A 26,575-nucleotide genomic window follows, 5' to 3' on the forward strand; every position below is an offset into this window, starting at 1 on the left:
TTTTCATCCTGTCATTTTCCTTCTCACATTTGCAAAAAAAAAAAGTCACAGGGTTACTCACACACTGAAGATGTCTTTCTATTCTACTGTTGCAGTATTCTTAACATAAGGGGATTCCCTGCCATGGGCATTCCAACATCGGGCCAGTATACCAAAGCCTGTTACTGCTTAAGGTATGCCGTCCATCACACATATGCTCCTCACATACATAGGGTGTAAAAGCAACGTCCATACTTACCATCCTCAGAACTGCTCTGCCACCAGTCCGAATACCAGTTTTGACCATCGGTCTGTTCACCCGAGTTGTTTGCTGGTATATTAAGCCATTCAGATAAGTGCCCCATTGGGGTTTTCTTTTCTTATTTACTGCTGCTTTTCATTGGAGTTTTTACATGTCATCCAAAAAAGGCAAATGCCAGTGTGGAAGACAAATTCCACATAAAGATAGTCACAATCAGTGCTTGTTTTGCTTAAGGCCTACTCACGATCATAAAACTTACAGAATTTGTCAGGCCTTTTGTCCAATACTTTACAAAGTCATCTGTTCTCTCCTGCTATTTGATTGGAGAATCAGCAGCTCAAACTTTTAGTGAAAGACATTATGGAAGGATCTTCTAGGCCTGATGTTAAGTCTTATCCAAGATCGGACTCTTTTGCTGTGCCTCCTGTATCAGATGTTTCTCTCAAGGCTGATGAAAGCCCAGAGGTTCACCCAGTTCTGGTGTCAGATTCCTCTGCTGGAGCCATTTCAGAGGCCATCATGGATCTGATGACAGGCACATCCTCTGAAGCATTGCAGATGTCCATTTCGGATAGTCAGGGAGAACCAAGACTTATTACAAAAGGGCCTGGGGGGGGGGGGTCCACAAATTTCTGGTGCGGGAGGAGATTCCAAAGACTGTTGCTGAATGTAGGCCAATGTCAGGACCTTCCACATTTTATAAGGCAGACATCCATGTAAAAAAGAAGCAAAAAACAAAGAATGTTTCTTCTACCAGGGACCCTCAAAATGAGAGGCAAAATTTTACCCTGGGCTTATTTAATGCCCTTATGGCTTTGAAGCCTCCTTCGGGTGTCTCTGTCCCTGCTTCTCCTCTGACATCTTCCCTCAAAAGAGAGTTAGGGAGCAGGATTCATCTGATGAGGAGGTTTTCTCAGATGAGGATTCCTTGGCCTATTCCACACAGATTCCATACCCTCTACAGTATGCATCACCTGAAGAGGAATCTACTAGTCCAGAGTCTCCTATGGAGGAGATTACTTTTGGAGATATAATTGCTAAGATGAGGGAATATTTTTGCTCCCAAGTTTCTGATGCGCAAAAGAGATATTATCAGCTCTTACAAATGGAGTCTTCTTCCCCATCTGCTGTTCCTCCAGTTTTGCCTGCTTTACTGGATGCTCTTTCTTCAGTATCTTAAGTTCCAGATTCTTAGCCCCCTGCTCTTAAGAAGCCTGACCATTTTACAACATGCTTGAAGACTGGAAATTTCTTTACAAGTGTCCATCTGCTGACACTTCAGTGGTTTCTGCACCCCAGATAAGTCTTCTAAATTACTGCCCACCACTAAACTTCTTCCCTCAGTTAAGGAAAGCAGGACTATGAAAAGACTGAGAAAGAAGATCTATACTTCTGCCACCCTTGCCTTTCGTGCTGTTAAATACCAAACACATATGACTAGATATGTTTTGGTCCACCATTCCCAGGCTACTCAGGCTATTTCTGACCTTCCAGATTCTCAAGAGAAAACTTCAGTCTTGTCTTTGTTAGGGGCTTCCTCTCAGGTAGCTTCAGGATCTGTATCAAGGAGGTATTTCTGGCTAAGGCTTCAGTCTCTGCCAGATGACGTAAAAGCTAAGTTTATGGATGCTCCCCTGGATAACAATTGTTTGTTTGGTACTGTTGCTGCTGATTTGTTTAAGTCCTTGCAAGAGAAATGCAAGGAGTTACAGGACTTGAAACATCTTTTGGTTTCACTAGTGCCAACGTTCCAAAGGAATTATCCTTTCAAACTAATGTTTGTTTGTAGACAAGCCTGTCCTCCTAAAAGTAAGAAAACTAATAGGAGGCCTCCTCCACCTAAGACTTCTCAGGCTTCTTCAGATCAGAAGCAGCCCTTCCTGACAAGTGAGGTAGCATCTGACTATCACATTTCTCACAGCATCATTCCTCTTTCCCTTCATCTTTCTCTCTCTTCCACTTTGGACAAACATAACTCAGAACTCTTGGGTTCTTTCCATAATTCAGGAAGGGTATTACATGGTTTGGAAATCCCTTCCTCCCTTCATGGGCATTCCTCAGCCACCTCAGGAACAATTACCTTTCTTTCCAGAGGTACTTCAAGATCTGTTAAATCAGGAAAATTATTCAAGAGGTCCCACAGGATCAAAAGGGAGAATTCAAAGATGTTTCTGGTGGCCAGAAAAGAGGGTACTTGGAGACCCATTCTGGATCTTTTACACCTGAATACCTTTCTGAAAATACCTTTCTTTCGCATGTTATCTCTTCAGACCTTATTCCCTTTACTCTTTCTTCAGGCTTTACTAGCTTCTCTGGATGTCAAGGATGCCTACCTTTACATACATATTCATCCACTTTTCAGGAAATTTTTACGTTTTTCTGTTACTTCCTGGCATTTTCTGTTCTCTGCTTTAACCTTTGGCCTCTCTACTGGCCCAAGGGTATTCACCAAATGCCTAGCTCCTGTGATTGCTTTCTGCAGGCTTCAAGGCGTCCAGTTATTTCCTTACTGGGACAATCTTTTTCAAGCATCCTCTCCAGAGACCTTACTGCAAAATCTTCACTTTGCCGTTACTCTTTTGCAAAGTCTGGGGTTCAAAATAACCTTCAAAACGTCCTGTGTAACCCCTTGTCAAGATCATGTTTTCCTAGGGTGCAGGATTCAGACAGTGCCTTTGCTGGCATCCCTGCCTCCACCAAAGGCTTTGTCACTTATTTCCTTCTTACAAACACTTTTTCCTCTGACCTCCACCTCAACCAGAGAGTTTCTGAGACTTCTGGGTTTAATGGCATCCACTGTTCACATGTTACTCTAGCCAGACTCCACATGAGGAAATTGCAGTGGTTCCTGAAATCAGTCTGGCAACAACATGCATATCCCCAAGAATTTACAGTTCCTCTTCTTGCTTGTCTAAAGGGAGAACTGTGTTGGATTCAGCAGTTGTCTCTGAACCCAGGCCTTCCCTTCCATCCACCTCTTCCATCTCAAGAACTGTTCACAGACGCTTCAGAAGTAGGTTGGGAAGCAGCCATTGGCTCATTGAAAGTGCAGGGGATCTGGTCTCCTGTTCAGCAGAAGGAGCACATCAACATAAAAGAGCTGAGAGCGCTTCTGCTGGCACTTCAGGCCTTCCATCCTCTTTTCTCCCAAGGGCATCTCACAGTGTTTATAGACAACACCACAGTCCTGTGGTATGTGAACAAACAGGCGGGGAATCAAAATCTTACATTCTTTGCAGGCTTGCATTCATGGTATGGGAGCAGTTCAGTGTCATTTGACTCTTCAGGTGGTTTATATTCCCTCAGGTCAAAACTTTGTGGCAGACACTCTGAGCAGGTCCTTGACTCAGTCCCATGAATAGATGCTTCACAGGGATATGTTTCTGGCCATTGTCCACAAGTGGAGTACTCCTCAAATAGATCTATTTGCCTCCCCTCAAACAGACAGTTTCCTAAATTTTGTCCCAGAGTCCCAGGTACTCTGGTTTGGAAGGTGGACACACTCATTTTCTTGGAAGGGGATGTTACTCTGTGCATTCCCTCCCCTTCCTCTCATTCCAAAAGTTTTGCTCAAGATTCAACAGGACAAACCCAAAATCTTGATGGTGACTCCCTTTTCGCCAAGACAGCATTGGTTCACTCTTTGTCTTGTGTGAGTAGGTCCACCCTGTGAGGTAACTTGTGATGATTGCCCTTGGCTAAATCCAGAAAAAGGATCCCTAATCCATCTCCACCTGTCTACTCTTCACCTGACTGTGTGGGTGATGGGATTCTGATTCTTTATAGACACCTTTTCTCTGAGAACATGCTTAGGGTTCTGCAGGAGGCCAGGAATCCCAATACTAGGAACTTCTACATATCCAAATGGAGGAGGTTTTCTGTCTACTGTCTTTCACTTAACCTGGATCCACTCTTAGTGGATGTTCCTGTGGTTCTTTCTTACTTGTGTGAATTGCTCAATGGTGGGTTGGGTTATGTCTCTGTTACGTCCCACATATTGGGTATCTCTGCTTGTCTGCCTTTATCTCCTTCTTTAGCTTCTACGTTTGAAGCAAAACAATTTCTAAAAGGCATCCTTCACATTGGACCACCCAGGAAGCCTGTTCCTCCTCCCTGGGATCTTAATTTTGTTTTGAAAAAAAATGATTTTGGCTCCTTTTGAGTATGTGGCTTCAGCTTCCTTGCAACACTGTTCTTGGAAGACTGTTCTGTTAGCCCTTACCTCAACCAGATGGGTGTCTGAGCTTCAAGCCCTGATAGCTTGCTCTTCTTTTTTGGTTTTTCATAAGGACAGGGTGTCCTTATGTACTAATCCTTTTTTGCTCAAGGTGGTGAATAAGTTGTCACTTAATCTATTCATTTGCCTGCTTTTTTCCCTTCTCCACAGTCTGCTAGCGAGAAGGTTCTACACACCTTGAATGTGCATAGACAATTCTGATTTTATTTGAATAAGACTAAGGCCATCAGGAAATCTGATAAGCTTTTTGTTTCTTTTCATCACAGGTCTTTGGGATTACCTGTTTCCAATCAAGCATTTTCTTCTTGGATTTCTAAATCTATTTCTTTTTGTTATGTTTCTCATGGAAAGGCCCTTCCTTCTGTTTAGGCTCATTCCACTAGTGCTATGACTTCTTTTGGTGATTTTTTTAAAGGCTTGGACACTACTTCCATTCTTGAGGCAGCTATCTAGACTTCTGTGCATACCTTCACCAACTACTACATGTTAGATAGAATTTTCAGAGGTGGTTCTGCTAGGGCCATTCTTCCTTGCTTTCTAGAGATCTGTACTGCCCCTTCCTCCACCCAAGTTTCCTCTTGAGCTTTGGCACTCTTCCTTATGTTAAGAATACTGCAACAATAAAATAGATAAAATAGTATAGTTTTGTAAAATCATACTATAATGATAAATTGCAAATAAATAAATAAATCTGATTACCGGGGAAGTCCACTGGGCCAAAATAACCCATTTTCAGTGGAGGCCTGGGGAGAAAAGCTCCAAGATGCATTATACAATTTAGATACAACTGATAGTTAATATTAAAGATATGTAGAATAGTTACATAAATAATATCATGCATAGTTAAATTCATTAAGCTTGAAGGTAGGGATCATACCGTTTCATTTGAGGAAAACAGATGTGTGTTAGGTGCGGAGACAGTTTACATACAAACCTTTTAAGAAAATGTAAATGCACTTTACATACACACACATCAACAGTAGAATACTATTTACAATATTTACAAGGCTGGGCTGCGTGAGGGTAGCTGTAGGAGTTGAGAGCTTAGAGAGAAGCTATAGAAATTTTTGAGAGCTTAGATAGGCTCATAGGAAGATAACTATGAGAGTTGTAGAGCTTGGGAACCAGAGCGAGAACCCCCTTGGATTTGGTTGTGTGAAGGCAGGTACATTTCCATTTAGTGGACAGGTGTTTGATTAGCTGGGTTTTGAAGTTTTCTGAGTTTGGTATGGTTCTTAGTGTGGAGGGAAGGGAATTCCATTTTCTGCCTAGTGAGAAAGATAGGAGAAGTTGGCCAGAAAGACGTTTAGGTTTATGGATAGTAATTAAGTTCTGATTTTCAGATCCGAGAGCTCTGTTGGGGTAAGGATGTTAGGTAGAGCGGGACATTTTGTTGGGTGAAATATGAGTCTATGTGCAGTAGTGAGTTGGAGATAGGCTAGGTAGTTTGGGAGTTCAAGCCAATTCAGGGATTGTAGGGTTAGGTAGTGATGGGTGGTATTTTTAGAATTAGAGGCAAATTTAGAGATTTTATTGTAGCAGTTTTCTAGTTTAGAGGTGATAGAGGACAGGTTGGTTAGGAGAGGGGCTTTATATAATAAGGAAGGAAGAAGATAAGTCGAGGCCAGAGTTTGCCTGGTAGAGTTGGAGAGAAAGCGATTAATCCTATACAGCATACCTAGCTTTGGGTGGGTTTTCTTAATATTTTGTTGAATATGAATATCAAACTTGAGGTGTTCATCAACAGTAATGCCAAGTAGTTTGGCAGAGGGGACTACTTATATAGGTGAGTTGGTTTGACTATAGACTTTGAAGTTGTTTTTATCATTGTGGGAGGGAATAGTAGAATCTTTGATTTATTTGCATTGAGAGAGGTGGTTTTGGTGCATCTAGTTTTCAGTTGTTGAGAAGGCTGTGTAGGTTTTAGTCAGCAATTCAGAGAGGTTTGAGGCAGAGCAGACTAAGGTTGAATTGTCTGCGTATTGAATGATTTTAGCATCAGGAATAGCAGTGTGAAGGTTATTGATGAAGATGTTAAAAAGCATGGCCCAAGGATGGATCCCTGTGATACACCAGTTGGGGTAATTAGGAAGGAAGAGATGGAGTTCTTCCATTTGACTGCCTGTGATCTGTGTGATAGATAGCTGGAGAACCACGATAAAGCATTATGTGAGAGATTAAGGTTTGAGAGATGACAGAGAAGGTGCTTGTGGGAAACAGTATCAAAGGCTTTAGACAGATCGAGTAAAACAGTAGAAATTAAGTGGCCTGAATCTTGGGCTTGATTGATAGTTTCTAGAAAAGAAAGTAGAGCGGTTATTATGCTATGGCCTGGATGGAAGCCATGCTGGGTAGGAGTGAGAAGATTGATTTGGGTCAGGAAAGGCATAAGTTGGAGGTGGATGCATTTTTCTATGATTTTGGAGATTGGTGAGAGCAAAGAAATGGGGTGAAAGTTTGAGATGCTGGTATTTTTGCCTCCTTTATGAAGAGGAAGAATATAAATTGAGCGCCAGAGTTTGGGGATGTACGATTCTTTTATGGATTGGTTGATAATGCTGCTGATTGGGAGAGCAATGCCATCAGCAGCACATTTTAGGAAGGAAGAGGGAATATTGTCGGGAGCGTTAGAGCAAGGTTAAGTTTGGACAAAAGTTTTTTTATAAAGTTAGTGGAGATGGGTTTGAGTTCAAACAGATGAGGTAAGTTAGAAGGGGAGAGTGTAGAGCAGTTGGGTTATTTATTGGGAAATGAAATGGTGAGGGTAGTAATAGTGTCTATGAAAAATGAGTTAAATTCAGAGCCTAGTTCAAGGTCAGATTTACTTGGGTCAGGACAGGGATTATTCTTAGAGCCTGAATTGAGGAGTGAGTTTATTGAGTTCCAGAATTTTTTGGGGGGTTTTATTGTTATTGGACTGAAGTTTGATATAGTAGGATTTTTTGTCTTTGGTGATTAGTCGTTTTGCACAGTTGTGGAGCTGTTTATATTGGAGCAAGGTATTGGCCAGTTTATTATTTTGATAAAGCTTCCATAGTTTGTCTCTGTGGTGCATAATCTGTTTTGTCTCTTTGGATAGCCAAGGAGTAGTTTTAGTTTTTATCCTTTTGTTTCTTACTGGGGCTAGTGAGTTTAAAGTATCAAGGAAGACAGAGTTGAAGTATTCTATAGCCTTGTCAAGAGGAAGGATGCTTAGAATTTGCCAGTTCATTTGTTTGAAAGCATTTGAGAGAGTAGTTGGGTTGAAGCTACTGAAGTTATGAGTTTGAATGCATTGATGCTGGTGTGAGGAGTAACTAGTTAAGCGATGTATGAAGACTGGGAGGTGGTCACTAAAGGTATCCGGAATTGTGCCAGAATTGGGTATTTTATTTGGATCCAAGACTAGGATCCAATCTATAGTGGATCTGGGAGGGTTTATTTTGTTAAGTCAAGTGATGGAGAGGATTATTTGAGTGAAGTTATAGAGGTTAATGGATAGGGAGGGAGAGGGGCAATTGATTTTATTCCAGTCAATATTCACATCACTTATTAAATGTAGATGATGTACTATCTATAGAGTTAATCTACCCTCCCGTGTGTGCGTTCTAGCAGCCTACCGCAGACTGTTTGCCCTCTCCCCCTCCTGTTATCACTACCGTAACAAAATAAACCCTCCCAGATCCACTATACACTGAATCCTAGTCTCGGATCCAAATAAAATAACCAATTCTGGCACAATTCCGGATACTTTTAGTGACCACCTCCCAGCCTTCATGCATCGCTTAACTAGTTAGTCCCCACACCAGCATCAATACATTCAAATTTGTCACTTCAGTAGCTTCAACCCAACTACTTTCTCAAATGCTTTCAAACAAATGAACTGGCAAATTCTAAACATCCTTCCTCTTAACAAGGCTATAGTTAATTTCAGTAGAGGCCCATAGGAGAATAGTTTCAAGTGTAGAGATATTGTTACCAGGTGAGATATATAGGGCAATGATGCAGATATTTTTATGTTTATTTAGTTTTAGAGTTCCAGCAGTTAGTTCATTGTTCTGGAATTGAGGAATTGGAATTTGGAGTGGAATTAAGGTAAGAAGGTTGGAGTAGACTAATGCAGTGCCTCCACCTTTTTTATTTAGTCAGTCATTTCTGAGAAAATGAAATCCTGGGGGCAGAATCTCAAATTGGAGATAAAGGGCTTGAGCCAGGTTTCGGAGATGGCTAAGATATCTGGTTGGTTATGGCTTAACCAAGCTTAAAATTGGAGTACTTTGTTGTTTAGACTTTGTGCATTAATTGTAAAAATCTTTAGGGTGTTGAGATAGGAGGAAGAGGGTAAGGGATGAGTGTTGTTAATAAAGGATGTAGGACCAGGGTAGGATGGATATCACCAGCTTGAACTAGGTTGTTGAAGGTGATATCCTTTAGCCATATTGGTCTGCCAGGCATGAATTTTGGTAAATTGTAGATTGGAGCAGGTGACAGTATCTTGACTTTAGAGGAGAAGAGTTTAGGGTGGAATAGGTGCAGAGGGTTGGGCTGAATGAGAGAAGAGGAGATAGAATGGAAATGGGAGTAAGAGTGAGGGAGAAGGTGGGTTTGTATGGTAGTTATCTTTGTAGGTGGTATTGGACAAGTATAGGTGGAATATGAGGTAGCATAGTATAAGGGAAGTAGGAACAGAAAGAGTAGGCTGGGGGACTGGAGGGTGTGATAGCTTGAGGAGAGCATGTTGGAGCAGAGAGAGTTGTATGAGTGGTTAGGAAAATAGAGAAGGCTATGAAGAAGAAAGAGTTTAAAAAGTGATGGAAGTATTCTACAGATTTAAGGAAGGAGGAGGGGACTAAAATTATTGGGTGGAGTACAGAATACAGAGTTTAAGAAGGATGGCTATAGGTGGGAGGAGTAATGAGGGGGGAGCTGGTATTGGGTAATTAGGCTGAGAGGGTAGGGTAAGATAGGAATAAAGCTAGGAGTACTGGGTGGGTGGGAATTGGGGGCAGGGTAGGGGAGAGGAGTGAGCCCATAGGGCAAACAGAGCGGGAAAGAGCACTTGAGGTGAGTATGGCAGAAAAAGTATCAACAAAGAGCAGTTTAAAGGCTGTAGTTGGACAGTATGAGCTAAATATTTCCAGCCAGAAAGTGAAGGTTGCCTTTAGAGAGGGTGGTTTAGCAGGGGGGAGAAGATATTTACAGTTTAAGGATATTAACTCATAACCAACTGTTTGTAAAAAAAATAAAACTTGTTGGGATTATAAAGAATATCTAGGATTTATATTGGTAGATGCTACCACCTAATAGTAGAAGGAGGCAGCAAACAGCAGGGATAGTTGGACCAGTCTTAGGTTTAAATATATTCTAGGGTAGTGATAACAGGAGGGGGAGAGGGCAAACAGTCTGTGGTATGTCCTTCTCTTCACTGTTGCAGCATTCAATCTCTCCCTCCTTCCCCCGGTACCTTTATGTCTTCTGGATGTACTATTTAACTCTTTTTTCTTAAGCTGGCATTCCATCTGGGGCATTCAGATCTGAGTATGGCATGTCCAGATGTTGTTTTTATGCCCTATGTACACAACGAGCATATGTGCAACGTACGACATACCTTAGGTAATAAAAGGCTTTGGTATACTGGTCAGACATCAGGATGCTCTTGGCAGGGAATCCCTTTATGTTAAGAATACTGCAACACTGAAGAGAAGGACATCTATTGTTATGGTAGGATTTTACACAACTATACTATCAACTGACTTACCAGTATGAAATTAAAGAGGAAAAAATCACATCTTTAAACCAGTCTTCTCCAGCCTTGCATAACCCCAGGCACCAACAATCAGTATGAAAAAACTAATGGCCACAGTAATTATTTTAATTTGACATCATGCAAATGTACTCCCTTCTTCTAATCACTGCAATTTGTTTTTGAAAAAGAAAATTGTAGTGATCACGGGTATATGTAGTGTCTTGCAAGACATTTGTAGATACCTGCAAGGGAGAGAAAATTGTCCCTGACATTGACAGCAACTGGACCTACAAAAGGATGGGAAAAAGAGACACATTAGTGCACACATGTTGCAAACTTAATTGCTCTTGTCCATAATCTTCAGTCAGAGCTTGGGTAAATGCTGACATCATCTGCTTTGAGTAACCAGTGTGAGTGTTTATGGCACTTAGTAGCAGGCCAGAGATCAATTATCGAGGGTGTGTAACTGTGAGACAGAGGGAAGAGAATATGCATGCTAATGAGTCACATGTTTCATATCTGGGTTATTTTGTATAATAAATACATTTACTGGAGCAACAGAATAATTAAATCTAAAGTACTGTGAGAATTAGAACATTTGTTTTTAATTTTAAAATCATGCTTCTAAAATTTGTAAAGAAAAATACAGGAAAACTGAGTTATCATGCCATCCGCACTTGTATGTCCACAGATGCCTCCATGAATGGTTACCTTTAGTAGTTTACTCTCCATGCCCTTGAAGTTAGTCGTGTAGTTAGTGTAAGCTTCTATCTGCATTATTGTCAGGATTTGTTTTTCTTGGTTTGGTATAACTTTTTTTTCCTAAGTTGTATTGTTATTTGTAAGTAGTGGTCTGCACAGCTTTTACATTATTTATATACATGTAGTTTCAAACACTACACAGATTTGATTAAACAAAGTGTATTGCAAAACCAATAATCTTTAACAATAGTGCAGAAGAGACATAACACGAGTTTTTTAAAAAACAACTGTAAGAGGCTGTTTAATCAGAGATATACTTTAGATTATAAAGGTCTCTTGGTACAAGGTGTGATTCTTTTCTCTTACAAAACATTTGGTAACAGATGGCTTAATTTCTAACCTAGGGGAGACTTTAAAGATTCCAGATACTGTGATGGGGCTTACTCTGTTGGCTGCAGGAACAAGCATACCAGACACAGTGGCAAGCGTCTTCGTTGCCAGGGAAGGTAATCTAAAAGCTTCTCTCATCACAGAATGTTTTCTTTTTGATGTGTGCTTTAACTTGCAGTTAATTTTAACATTTAAGATTTTAAGCATTCTGTTACATTCATGGAACAAATTATTCTTACGACTGATGAAACACCAGAAAAATCTCAAACTTCAAAGTTTATGTATCCAGAAAGTGAAATCTTGAGCTCTTTTTTCTTCCCTACCCCACTAAAACTTTTCCAGTTTGTTAAAGCAGGAAAATACGACACATGACCTTTAAAATATTGCCTCAGGACCAGAGCATAGCAGCACATCTTTTACCTGAATTTTTGGTAGTGCATGCATATATGTTAACACACCAAGACCAGATATCAAGCATTTATCAACATTTATTTTGTTTATATGACAGTAGGTTAACACTGGAAAATGAGTAGCTACTGCAATCACCGTGAAGTTTTGAATTGGCCTGGGGAAATAACTCTTAAAGGTTATGATTAACTAAAATCCCTGTGACATATACACACACGCACTGAGTGCATTCATTTTCATTATCATTGTTAATTATATCCTAAATATTGTTTCTAACATCTGTTTTGAGGGCCAGTGCAATAACCAGACAGATTTCTAGCATACAAGTATCTTTAAAAGTAACACTTAAGCACCATGCTGTGTCTGCTGCTTTGGGCTGCATATTTTATAGGTTCATAGGTTCATAGGTTCATACTAGGCTATCTGCCCTGGGGCAATTACAAGCCTAGCCCGATTGTGTTTGGCTTATGCCACCCCTTGATTTGAGTATACTGTGCCCTTTTTAAGGTTTAGTTTACTGTGTCTCTGTCTAATAGTGACACGGAAGTAATCCCCGGGACAAACCTACGATCCCCCATCCACTCATCAAGATTCTTCTTGAAGAGAGTCAGTGAGGTGCTCTGCCTAACATGAATTGGAATTCTATTCCAGAGCGAAGGGAGCCTCTGGGTTATGAATCTGTCCCTCCAGCATGTTCTATTTATTTCTGTGCTGAGGTTCAAGTCCCTCGAGCACGTGGCTCTAAGGGATTTAGATTTACTGAGGTGGAGCATGTCCATTAATTCTGGGTTGGACATAGCTTTATATGTCAGGCATAGATCACCTCGAAGTAGGCGGTATGCAACTGAGTAGAGCTGGAGGTTTTTTAACCGAGCAGCATATGGCATCTGTTTGAGTCCCTTGATCCTCCTGGTGAGGTACTTTTGGGGTCTTTCTAATTGCTGCAGGTGTCGGGTAAGGTACATCTCAAAGGGGGCATTGTATTCTATGATGGGTCTGATGTGGGATGAATAAAGGGGCATGATTACCTCTCTTGGTCTAGATGTGAATCCTTTCATGATGAGGTGGGCTATGTAGAAGGTCTTTCTAACCACTTTGGCAATGTGGTTGTCAAAGGAGAGATTGCTATCAACTTGGGTCCCCAGATCCCTTATTACTTTCTCTGCACTTAATGGGTTACCACCTATGTGGTAATCTGTGGGCACATTGTTTTTGCCAAAGGGTATGACTATACACTTTTTGGCATTTAGCTTTAGACCATGGTTCTGGCACCAGTTATCCGTCTCTGCGAGACCTTTTTGAAGGATGTTTGTGTCAGCTGGAGAGTCGATTATGGCACCCAGTTTGCAGTCATCTGCGAACTTGGTGAGCCATAGTCCTCCCACGTTGGCCTGTACCTCAGAAAAGTAAATACCGAACAAGAGAGGTCCCAGGACAGAACCTTGTGGGATGCCACTTGTGACCGGTTTCGAGTCTGACATGGCTCCAGCAACTCTGACTCTGTGGGTTCTGTCTTTGAGCCAGTTTGCAACCCATCTTGTGACATAGGGGTTTATATTTAGGCTGGATAGCTTATCTATGATGCCCGAGTGGGGTATTGTGTCAAATGCTTTTGCGAGGTCCAGATGGGCTGTGTGGACTACCTTCCCTTCATCTATGGCCTTGGTGACTGTTTCGAAGAAGTCAACCAGGTTCAAAAGGCAGGATCTGCCCTTGACGAAGCCAAATTGGGTAGGATCTAGTGTCTGTAGGTCCCCAATGTCTTTGTTTATGAGTTCCATGATGATCCTCTCCATAGCCTTGCACACTAGGCTAGTCAGGCTTATGGGGCGATACTTTCCAGGGTCCGCAGAAGTGCCACCTTTGTGGAGTGGGACCACTGTTGCTGTACGCCATTCTTTGGGCACATATCCTGTAGTGAGGCTGAGATTGTACAGCAGTTTTACTTGACGGATTAGTTCTTCTTGGAGTTCATGTAGGATGCAACCCGGGACGCCATCTGGTCCCATGGAAGCAGTGTTTTTTGCTTTGGAGAGGGCGGCCTTCACCTGAGCATCAGAGATGTTTGGGAGGCTGCACTCTGCCGGGATAGATACTTGCTCTTTTGGGGGGGAGGGGGTGGAGAAGTTTGCACTGAACCTGTCTGCCAGGATATTGGCGATGTCTGTGGGTTCAGTGTATTTTTTGTTGCTTAGAATCAACTCAGAACAAGTCTGGGAGTTGCATCCCAGGTTCCTAACATAACTGAAAAAAGCCTTATGATTGCCTTTAGTGTCCTGTGCAATTTTTCTCTCAAAGCTGGCCTTGGAGGATTTTATGAGGGATCGTAATTTTTTGCTAGTACTGATCAGAGATGCCTTCCCTTTTAGGGATTTTGCTCTATCTTGTAGTAGCTTTCTCCTTCTGTTGTACAGTTTATTTATGGCTGGGATCCACCAGACTGGATGCCTGCCTTTGGATGATTGGGTCTTGATTTTGTTTGGGATAGCATGATCCATGCATTCCTGGAGATGTCCATAGAATGCATTTATATGGGATTCTGCAGTTTGGGCCGTAGTTTCCACTGGCCCTGGGGCCTTGAAGGATTCCACTTCAGTTTTGAGAAGTGTGAAGTTCGCTTTTGAGAAGTTTTTCACTGTGGTTTTCTGGGCTGGGCTTGGGGTCGGGATGTGGATATCCAGTGAAATTAATTTATGGTCTGATCTTACCAATGAGAGATATACTTCTGGTGTGGAGCATAGAGTCCCCATGTTGGTAATGATCAGGTGTAGTATGTTTTCCCCTCTTGTGGTAGTGGTGACTAGTTGTTCCATAGCATTTGAGTTTATAAATTCCAGGAACCTTTGGGCTAAGGTGCTGGGGCTTGAGTAATGCTCCCAGTCTATGTTTGGGTAGTTGAAGTCGCCCAATATAATGGTGTTCGGAGAGATCTTCATGTTCTCCAATGTTTTCAGGAAATCCGAGTGGGATTCCTGACTTTGAGAGGGTGGTCTGTAGGATGCTATAAACTGAAAAGCAGTCTTGCCCACTGTCAGTTGCACATGGATGGTCTCCGATACTTCGTGCAATGCCACTAACCTGGAGGTGTGGATATCTTTGATAAATATGGAAACTCCCCCTCCTTTTGTGGTTTGGTCTGGGTTTTGGGGCCGAAAAGCATGATATGAGGTATAACCTGGTAGTGCTGGGGTACTCTCTGGAGCCTTGAACCAGGTTTCTGTCACTGCACAGATATCGATGTTCTCCATACTGAGGAGAGCTTCGAGTGCATGCATCTTGAGGTTAAGACTTCTGGCGTTTAGCAGCATTACCCTTAGTTTCTTGTTCCTTGTGCTATCTATGGAGGTAGGTTTGACTTTTGAGCCTTGCCTAAAAAAGGCACTATGGGGGTGGCAAGAGCCTTTGCCAATATCCAAAAGCCCAGGGGTGACAGGTGCAAGCCGTCCCTAGCGAAGCAACGTGGCTTGTTGAGCATGTCATCCCAGGTTGACAGACACTGGATCCCCTTTGAATGACACCAAAATTTTAGCCAATTGTTAAAATCGATCATTTTGTCTTTATACTGTGGCATCATTCTAGGTGTGGGTAAGATGCTGCTCAAGGTCAGGGTCATGCCGGCCTGGACTACATGATCAGAGAGCTCCTCTATGTCTCTTTTCATGTAGTCGAGGGAGGTACGTCTCAGGTCATTCACGCCAGCATGTACAATGACTGAGTCATATTTGTATTTGCTTTGGAGTGACCTGAGTGTTTGCATTATGTGGCAGATCCTAGCGCCCGACAGGTGATTTAAATTAATTTCATGTCATACTAATTAGCAGTAAATCCAAAAATTTTTCCTTAAATTCAAACATAAACAGCACACAAAACAGTAGAAACAATAAAGAAATACTGCATATGTATGTATGTATATGTGTGTGTCTATATATATATATATATATATATATATATATATATATATGTATGTATAAACAGATTTTAAAGTTTATTGGCAGTGACAAAGCAAGATAGGTATTGATAGAGTTTTGATAATTAAAACTGTTGTATTTTACAACATTCTCTGTTGATAATTTAGTGACAATGTGAAACTTTGTAGAATTTTTACAGATCTAACAGAAAACAACAGTGTTTAGAAAAAAAAGTTCAAAAGAAAATACAACAATCTTTTATTTAATTCTAGGTTCAAAAGAAAACATTACAGAAGTGTTGTACAGTATGCGGTGATACATCAAAAATGTCCTTTAATATACCTTAATCCTTTTACATAAATGCTGAAAACAAAAATTTTATTAAAAAAACATCTGAATGAGTGAAGTACTGTTGTGCTAGGAACTTGATGTGAGATGGGTATTTTTAACTGCTTGATGATGCAGTTACAATAGTGCTGAAAATAACTGCATCCTGTGACTGATAATCATTTATCACAACTCTTTAAAAGTCTGTATCACAGGACAATTATATATGAACTTATCCAGTTTCTTAAATTTTTAAAACAGTCATCTTGTAACATTAACATAAGAACTTGCTTTAGAAGTATGCCCATAAGAATTTCACTTTACTCCAGTTGGACCTTTTTGCACAAACCCAGATTGATACAGTGCCACTGATAAATGTTTTTTTGTTGTTTTTCTTATTCTTGAAGGGTATCTTCTTCTCTAAACAGGAAACACTTGGTGTATGTTATTTCTCTTACAATCATTACTAGGCCAATACTGAGCTTTTTTTCTGCATCATTTCCAATTACTAATTCTGCTTTAGTAATGTTTAGCTTCTGTTTGCATCAATTGTAATACTAATTTTGCATTTGTAATGGTTTGTTTGATATTTTTGTTAGTTATTTTTCAACATCCTTTTATATCTGTGGCTGATTTTTTTTTTCTTGTGGCTGAAATTCTTGAGTATCCTCTGTTATGCTACTAATAACCATATCTGGATGTTTTCAAAAGGCATACCTGAAATTTATTTCCAATTATTTTCTTTATTAGAGTTACTGTCCTTGACAAGCACTGCTGAGTGCTAAATGGTGTGAAGTATGTAATGTAACGTAATGCAGCCCAAAGCAGATCAGATATGTATTAGAGACAGCACAGCACTGACTGATCAAGGAAAGGACTACACAGTAAGACAAAGCTGCCATGATACAGAGAAGAGCAGCACTGGGGTAGTGCAGTGTATGAAATGTGACTGACATAGCGGATGTTACCGGCAAGGTAGGTTAGTGTGGCACAGTTCGTGCTTGGTCACATGCTCCCCACATAGTTACCAGTCCAGATAACCTACTGAAGATCAGCACAGCAATGTGCCAGCCAAGTTCATCACTGAAATGGGGAGATAGGGAAGGATAGAGGGCAAAGGAAATAACAGAAGTGTAACAACAAGATATAACAGGTGGTGAGGCAAAATGGGAATTTTGGGGGAAGTGAGACCCTTTTTCAGTATATAAAGTAGAAGGGTTGGTGGAGTAGGTAGAGAGAAATGGTTGTTGAAGGAATCGATGGAGAAGGGAATATAAAAGGGCAGACAAACAATCATAAAATGTTGCCATGGGTTGTTTACATTTAAAAAGGGGGGTGACAGTGGGTGGACATAGTCTGAAGGTGGCTGGCTGGTGATAGGGACTGCTGAACAACAAAGTATGGAAAATAACACAGTAGGTAGGAGAGCATCTGGATGGGGATAAGGCAGGGGCTGTGGATGAATGCCAGGTAAACCCAGAGGGTAACACCTAGTCATTCTTCACCTCTGAGACTGGCATCATGAGCAGATTGCACCTCTGTTGGCCCACTGGTTAGGACCTGCTGGTCATGAACATCACCACCCTGGGAGACAATCCATAGCACTGAGGCAGACATTGTTTTGGTACACCTCAGGTGATATCAACAGCCACATCTGTCTCCAGGAGGTGATGAGGGACCTTTCTGGGGCACTGCTAGAAGAGAAATCCATGCCACTCCCTAAGAAGAGGCCATGAAGGCCACCAGTGACCCTTCCAAATCACCTTTAACAAGGTGACTTCTGTTGCCCTGCTGAGAGGTGACCTGGTGATCGCTGACAGTGCAGCACCAGAGGCATTGGCAAAGTAGCTGCTGCCACTCAATGACCGTGACCTCAGCTGGACCTGCAGAAGGATGAGGAACAAAGAACACATTAGTATGTACATATGGCACACATATAATTGCATTTACACAGACAAGTATCCATAATGCATATGTAAACCCTTTGCTGAGAGAGTTGCTCCTACATCCTGTAAAAGAAAGTATTCTCACTTCAGTATTTGGGTATACTGGGTAATTGAATAAGAAGTGAAAAGAAATCACATCAGTCCATCCCTGTTTCTCCTTAACCTGTCTTTCTCTCATTGTTAAAGCAGATACGGACACCACTTCAAGTCCCAGTAGCGATACTGGCATTACTTATTAGAATGAGTGATGCTATTGGTATCACTCACCATCCTGGCAAACTCATGCCTGGCATCATCTTTGTACAAGAGGGTCAACTTAATGCCCCAGTAGATGTTCAGAGAAGTCCCTGTGCAAGAATATAACAATATCTTGCCCTCTCTGGCATACCATACAAGGGTCCTGCAGTTTGCATCCTAAGGAAGCCATAATCACTACACTGGTTCAATTGATAAGCAAAATGCCAGCCCCTTGTGCACAGGCACATGTTCAATCATTGTGCAGTGTGCAATATAGCACTATCAAACCTTTGCAGTGTAGTGCCATGGCACTACAGGTCCACACAAGCTGTGTACATGAACTTAAGGGCCAGTGCTTTACTCAAGCCATGCTAAATATGGCTAATATCAACTAGTCTAGGTAACCCTAGAACCCCAGATGCATTTCAGAGACAGTAGTGCTAAACTGACTCATTAGCTTAACTGTGAAGCCCTTATTAGCAAGATGCATTCTACAGGTGCCATTTAGAGTGAGAACACTTACAGAAAAAAATCTGTGGAATACAAAACTTTACACAGTAACCCCCTGGATGCAGATTTAAAATTACTGCAGGCAGAAATTCAACCTGGAAATGTACCTTAGCATGGTACTCAACTGTGGTGAATGACAGGTACCATATAAGTGGAAACACAACGTAATGGCATGGTACTGTCTCCGGTTGTCATGGTGGGGTTTCACTCCTCCTTATTAATTTTTGTTCAAAGTCAGCATAATGTAGTGCAGTGTAGTTTGTAACTAACTTGTAACTCTCATTTTTATCAAACAGCAACAAGAGATGTTCTCCGTGTTTTACTGTTGCAGTCATCACATCTGGGTTATCCCTGCCGGGATAGCCCTCGGCCGGCCTGAATACCAGAAACTTAGTATTTCTGCATCGGTTGCTGTCACTTGAAGACTGACATCAGGTTGTCAGGGGTATAGAGGAAAGCAGCCGATGCCATTACATCAGTCTTTCTTGCTGTGCAGCCCAAAGCAAAAGCAGTTCGCATGAGTGCCGGTCAGCCACTACCTGAGTTTTGTTTCCGAATTGAAGCTGAAGTCTTCGAAAGCTAAGTACCTCGTTGGGGATCCTTTTTTCTTGCACTAACCAATGTCAGAAAAAGTTAATAATTGTCTCGCATGTGGAAAGCAGATACCACACCAGGGCTTCCATTCCTACTGCGTCACTTGTCTAGGCCCATACTACAACGTCTCTCATTGTCAGTTCTGTGCTTTAATGCCAGAACTAGTCATCGCTGGGCCCTTATTGTAGCCAGATATTTCCGTTTACAGTCCTCAAATTCTGATGTGGCTTCCGTAAGCCAACCGACAGCAGACCTTCCAAAAAAACAAAAAGATAAAGACAGAGACAGACCGCACAGGACTAAACCATCCAACAATGCTACCGCCAAAGCTGGTCTTCAGTCGTCCGGAATTCACTGAGGCACTTTCATAGCCCCTGATGCCCACTTCAGTTAATTCACAGGCCTCTACCGAGACCCTTTTGGAGTCTGGAATGCCGCAGAGCTCTTCTTCATCTAAGGATCCTGTGGTCATCTCTACCTTGGATGGGTCCGGAGCCACTGTGCAGGCACCGGCTTCCAAGAAAGTCCTTCGCAACACCGAATCCAGACAAACTAACGCCTTCTTTCACGGCTACCATTCTTTCTAAACCAACCGAGTTCCTTAGGCCCAGGGGTTGAACCACCCACAAGAAACCGCCTTCCAGCCATTCTTTGGTAACTGCTCCCTTGCCTCAGTCACAAATACTTAGAATGGCAGAGGACCTTATCATGCTGATTGGGGGAAGTCGAGCCACTCCCTCAAAAAGAAAAAGATCTGTCTGCAGAAGTTTTGTCTGAACATGAATCTGATGCATCTGACTATGAAGACATGCAGCTCCTCTCTACATATGAGGATTCTGATCCAGAGGAATCTATTTCTTCAGCCTCTCCCCCAGAGGATTGTTCCTTTGGGGAAACCCTGCATACTTTAAGGGGGCATTTCAAATGGGAGAGTCAAGACTACCCACAGTCTAAAAAGAGACTCAGAGTTCCTGGACCTTCCACAACACAGGCCCTTAGCCATCCCCCCAGTCCTAGATATGGTAGATGATGTCTTCCTTGAATCCAGCTTGACTCCAGACGCCCTACCTCCTGCTCCCAGAAAGCCAGACAGGTACTACAGAGTCCCTGACTCTCACAAATATCTCTTTAAAAACTCAACAGTGGACCTTGAGGTCATTACTCAAGGCCCAGAAGGGGTTAAAGCTACTTCAGCTAAGAATCCCACCCCCTCAGGCAGGGTTTCCAGAGCACTGGACAGATGGGGTAAAAAAGTATACACCTCAGCTACGCTTGCTATCAGGGCACTCAGTTGTCAGTTACATATGCTTAAATAGCAACATACCTTGGAACTCCATAAACAAAAAATTACCTCCTTTCCTGCATGGGCAGAATCTAAAGATTTACAGGAATTAATGCACTCTGCTGGTCAAGTAACTAAACACACTTTGCACTGCGGTTTTTGATGCCCTAGAAGCTTCTTGCAGGGCAGCAGTCACTGGATCTGTCATTAGAAGACCTGCATGGCTTAAGGAACAACCCCTGCCAGACCATGTCAAATCAAAATTGTTGGATGCACCCTTGCACAAAGATAACTTATTTGGTACTAAAGCAGAAGAGGTGTTAAAAAAGATGGAAGAAAAAGCAAAATCTATGCAGACTGTTAAAGATTTCTTACAGGTACAGCCCACTAGGTTCAGCAGGCATTTTCCTTCCAAGCACCGGTCCTTTTCTGCACCTAGTAAACAGGGCCAGCCTAGGCCCCGTGGAAACAGACCTCCAAGACAGCAGTCCCATGGTTGCAGAGATCTAAGCAGTGGACTGCCTCCACTTCAAAACCAGGGAGTTCTAAGCTACCCCCTTATGGCAAAAACTCACAATGACTCACACCCTCCCTACCTCACCTCTGCCCACCATCACATACCCCTAGGAGGAAGACTCTCCTTTCACTCAAGCACCTGGGCCACCATTACCAAGGACCAATGGGTTCTGAACATTGTGTCTCAGGGGTACAAATTCTCCATGCACACCCTTAAAACCCCCAAAGGGTTCCCAGATCTACCACCAAATCAGTGGGCAGAGGCTCAAAAGCAAATCCATACCCTGCTTTCCTTGGGAGCAGTAGAACACATTCCTGCAGAGCAGATAGGCCAAGGCTTCTACTCCAGACTTTTTCTGGTACCCAGAAAAGAGGGGACATGGTGCCCCATCCTCGATCTGTCCATTCTAAACACCTTCCCAGTGATCCCAAAATTCAAAATGCTCACCCCCCAGCAGCTGCTACCCATGCTGTTCAAGGACACTTGGCTAGTCACCCTGGACCTAAAAGAGGCCTACCTCCACATTCCCATCAGGGAGTCCTGCAGAAAATATCTTCTCTTCAGGGCAGGATCTCAGCACTTTCAGTTCTCTGCACTTCCCTTTGGCTTATCTACTGCTTCCAGAGTTTTCATAAAATGCCTGGCTCCAGTCATTGCTTTTTGGAGATAAAGAAATATTCAAATTTATCCCTACTTAGATGACTGCCTTATTCAGGCAGACAGCCAGGAAAAGCTGCTCAAAGACCTGGCTTTTGTAAAGGACCTACTAACCTCCTTAGGGTACACAGTCAATGAAAAGAAACCCAAACAGGTACCCACCAAGAGAATAAACTTCTTGGGAGCAAGTCTGGACACAGCATCCCAGATGGCATGCCTAACACCAGAGAAACAAAGTTTCCTATCAGCTTACTTCTCTCAACTGGCCACCAGACCCCAGCTTTCTGCAAGGGATATCCTGAAAACCCTGGGGTTCATGGCATTTTGCATACTCCTTATTCCATATGCCAGACTGCATATGAGGAAATTTTAGTGGTACTTAAAGAGCCTTTGGTGTCAACAGTCTCAAGATCTGGAAACTCTTTTACCTATTATTCATTGCCTGAGGGAGGAATTTCCTTAGTGGAAACAGTCTACTCCCACAACAAGGGACTGTCCTTCTCCCCACACCCCGCCACCCAGATCCTCACCACAGATGCATCAGACTATGCTTGGTGTGCACACCTGGACAGCAAGTGCATACAGGGCCAATGGAACCCCCAGCAACTCCCCCTGCGCATCAGTCTAAAAGAGATGATGGCTGTGCAGCAGGCCTTGATAGCTTTCAAACCCCTTCTCTCTCCAGGGGTTCTCCTGATCAAAACAGACAACACCACAGTGATGTGGTACATCAGCAAGCAGGGAGGGACTCACTCCTACCCACTGTGCAGGCTGGTCATGACCCTTTGGTTCACAGCATCTTCCATGCATCTACACCTGTTAGCACAATACCTGCTGCCAGGCTCTCTCAACTCCCTGGCAGACCAATTAAGCAGAAAACTGTTGGACCCCCATGAGTGGCAGCTCAACAGAAACATCTTCTTACTAATCACTCAGAAATGGGGAACCTCAGAGGTTGACCTCTTTGCCTCTCACACCAACCATCAGCTCAACAAATTCTGCACCAGGGAGCATCACTGCATGGCATGGAAAGTAGATGCCCTGCCCTTCCCCCTGGGTAAACATCTCATTCTATGGCTTTCCTCCCCTACCTCTCATTCCCAAGGTACTGATCAAAATAAGGGAGGAAAAAACAAGAACCATTCTCACAGCTCCAGACTGGCCCAGACAGCACTGGTACCCCTTGCTGCACAGCCTGTCCCCACTGCCCCATAGAATCTTCCTCAGGTTCCCTTTTGGCTCTCAACCAATCCATCCATTTGCCTACCTTCTTTCCTAACCCTCAAAACAAGGGGAATGGATTCTGCACTCTCTAGATGTGCACAGACAGCTGAGATACTATCTGGATGGGACTAAACCCTTCAGAAAATCTGATCAACTGCTGGTTAGCTTTGCTTCAGGGGCAGAGGGCAAAGCCATCTCCAAGCAAACCATTTCCAAATGGATAGCACACTGCATCCATTTCTGCTACAAGCAGCATGGCAAACCTCCCCCAAAGGGGTTAGGACACACTCCACCACAGCAGCCTCCACCTCTGCAGCATTCCCCAGAGGGGTCCCCACCAGGGACATCCTGGAGGCTGCCACCTGGACATCTGTTCACACTTTTACCAAACATTACCACCTGCCTCTCTTTTCTAAATCCAGGGCAGGTTTTGTCTCTGCTGTCTTGCAGGGCATGCTAGCCAGCCCCTTGCTTCCTTGACTGCCTCCACCCATTTCCTCAGCTTTGGGAATCTACCCAAATGTGATGACTGCAACAGTGAAACATGAAGAACATAGTACAGTTGTGTACACTTACCATAAATGTAGATGTTCAAGTGTCTTCACTGTTGCAGTCTTGGTTTCCCTCCCTCCGTCCCCCTTTTTCTTTTTGTTACCTTTCTTCCTTGTTGTTCTCCTTTCCGTAGAAGGGACATATTGGTATTTTTTCCACTGGTGGGGTCCTGCCACCAGAGCCTGGCCTCCTATTTTGGGGGCTCCTGACCAGTTAGGGCAAGAAAAACTGATGTAATGGTGTCGGCAGCCTTCCTTTAAAACCCTGATGACCTGATGTCAGTCTTCAAGTGACAGCAACTGACGCAGAAATACTAAGTCTCTGGTATTCAGGCCGGCTGAGGGCTACCCTAGCAGGGATAACCCAAATGTGATGATGGTGTGTGTGTGTGTGTGTGTGTGTGTGTGTGTGTGTGTGTGTGTGTGTGTGTGTGTGTGTGTGTGTCTTTATATACTATGCAAGCTTTACTATATTTATTATAATAAATGTAGGAAAAAATATTAGATGCCTAAAACGAATTATATATGAGCATCAGTTAGCAATAAGGAAGTGAGATAATAAAAATGCTTTAGCTAGGCATGCTAGGGTATGTAAACATTTCAAGAAGTTTGTTTTTTCAGTACTGGACAGTGTGAGTTTTGAAATGTTTTCAGGTGATTATAAAGCCAGACTAGAATGTAAAGAAAGTATATGGCAGATACGTTTGGGCGCTGATATTGCGCCAGGTCTTAATGATGCTATCAATTTAAAATGTTTTTTACAATGCATGTAAAGTATTAATTATCATACTTATACATCCATTTTGATATGTCTTTTTAGTATGTAAATGTGTTTAACACAGTGTATATTGATTTTTTAAAAACTGCATCTTTAATTTTAATGTTGAATTGTTAATTAATCATGTGATTTTGTTGATTAAGTATTTAAGTATGATGAAAGAGTAGATGGATGTTTTCTGAAGAAGTTCACGGTTATTAAATGTGAATGAAAGCTAAAATAAGTGGCTGTGCTTTCCTGAGGTGTGGTGTTTGTTCCAACTTTTGTTTTTTTGGTTCAAGTTCAGTTTTCAGTTACATTAGCTGTGTTTCGTTACATGTAAATATGCAGTCATTCAGTTGTGAGGTACTGCAGTGGTAGGGTTTTGTGACTAGCAGTGATGAATGCAAACTGATACGACAATGGTAGGGGGTGGGGGAAGGAGGATTCTGTTAAAAAGTGTTTGCTGTATTTATGTGAATATACTGCAACTGATGCTTTAGAAAAACTTCACCTGGCTAAACTTGTTTAATTTGTATTTTATACTGTCTATTAGGCTACATACTTGTAGCTGTTGATAACCTGCCTTTAGCCTTGCTAATGGTTGAAAAGGGTCTTTACACCAGCACAGTTACTGGTGAACAAAGGTTAAATAATAATGAAAGAAAATAATAACAAATAGTTAAATATGTAAGTACACACGTTTCGTCTACTATGCCTCCAAGATGCATGGTGGATATTCTGGAGTACAATACTAGTGTATACGTAATTCTGGAAGAGAATGACATGTATGATTGTACAGGTCTTGAGTATGGCATGCAGTGTGTTTAACTATGGGGGTTATGTCACCTAACTTTCTTTTGGAGGGTGGTAAGCACACGTGGTCAGCGCTTCGTATTTTGAATGATTACATTAAAAATTTTTGTGTATTACTCTAGCCTTTTTTTCTTTTCTTTAATATACAGTAATGATGCAAAGCAAGGGATGAAGACAGAGAAAGGATAATTTCAACCATGAGGAAAATGGTGTCCTCATGGCAGCCCTTAGGACACATGGGAAACCACTGTTTGGTAGAGGGGGCACAAATAAGCTAAGAGGACAAAAGCCGGGAATTAACTTGTCCTTGACATTAATGCAGTGGACGGCAGAAACTGTACATTAACACAGTGTAAGAAGAGGGCAAATGATATGGCAAGATGTTCTAGAAGCAGGGTGAGGCAGAATGCAATTGTCCGTACTAGTACTGGGGGGGGGGTTCCAAAAATCATCCATTTTACACCAGACGACGAATACCTTCTCTGTATCCATAAGGATGATTATGATTTAGATGATGATGGCAGTGGAATAATTAGAGGTGGTGTAGACACTGGCTGTTACCAATGTCTGCAAAAGCAATGCCCCTCTGCACATGAAGTTTAGTTTAAAAACAGTATCATATATTAATACAGAAAACTAAATGCTGACAACAAAAGATTACATTAAACAAACAATTACTATAATTAGGTGAACCATCTACTTCAGCACAGAATGGCAATGAAGGCATTGTGCATGCTAAGTTTGTGCCACACCCCCTTAATAAGCATACAGTGGTGTATGCTGTTCCAGTATAAGTAATGATTTCAAGTATCTGTTTTTCACATGGTCAGCATCAGAAACAGTTTCACCATACCAATACATTTGGAGGATATCAAAAGCAGAATGGCTGTTGGTGATAATGATAATGAATGAAAACATATTTATATTTATGAGGCAGCCTGAAGAAAGTGGCAGACATTTCCCAAGTTTAATGGCAGAATCTCACATCCCGCATCATGTTATTAACTCTGCAGGAAGTGACGGTGCATCCAAAAGTCAAACAAACGCTGACATTGCACTTAGGCTTGTACAAGAGGGACAACCCACGCACCTCTACACCAGTATCTCCAAACCCAGATCAACACTTTGATGATGATGGCAGGCATTCAGAGGTGACAATGTCCGCATAGGGTTGCCACCTTTTCAAATGCCCAATGTGGGACATTTTGTGTAGAAACGTGAAATTTTGCAGGACAAAACCTACTCACGGCCAGTGCAAAGGACAGAACTTCACTTTTTTGCCAAAATAAGAGCTTATTTTTGTAGCATTTGAGATGCTTATGCTATTTTAAATAATATTTTTGTGTTTCAGATAGAAAATAACTATTTTATGCAACTATTAAAGAAAATGTAAGAAATATATTGTCTTAAAATCTCAGGACATTTGCCATTTTTAGGTTTTTCTGCAGGACACAACTGCCCAAAGTGGGGCTGTCCCTTGCAAAGAGGGACAGGTGGTAATCCTATGTCCACAGTGACACCTTTGCAAATGGGGGGAGTTGCAGAC

At 42.1% G+C, this 26,575-nt stretch overlaps 1 protein-coding gene across 1 annotated transcript in view; it reads left to right on the forward strand.

Annotated features, from left to right (window-relative positions):
• SLC24A5 (solute carrier family 24 member 5) overlaps nucleotides 1-26,575 on the forward strand; it is a 327,312-nt gene that overhangs the window by 229,958 nt on the left and 70,779 nt on the right. Inside the window, exon 8 of the mRNA XM_044077581.1 lies at nucleotides 11,310-11,411. Coding sequence (XP_043933516.1) covers nucleotides 11,310-11,411 — 102 coding nt within the window. The remainder of the gene's footprint in view (nucleotides 1-11,309; nucleotides 11,412-26,575) is intronic.

This window comes from Protopterus annectens, chromosome 7.part0, assembly GCF_019279795.1.
Source record: "Protopterus annectens isolate FY-2018-M chromosome 7.part0, PAN1.0, whole genome shotgun sequence".
NCBI lineage: Eukaryota > Metazoa > Chordata > Ceratodontiformes > Protopteridae > Protopterus > Protopterus annectens.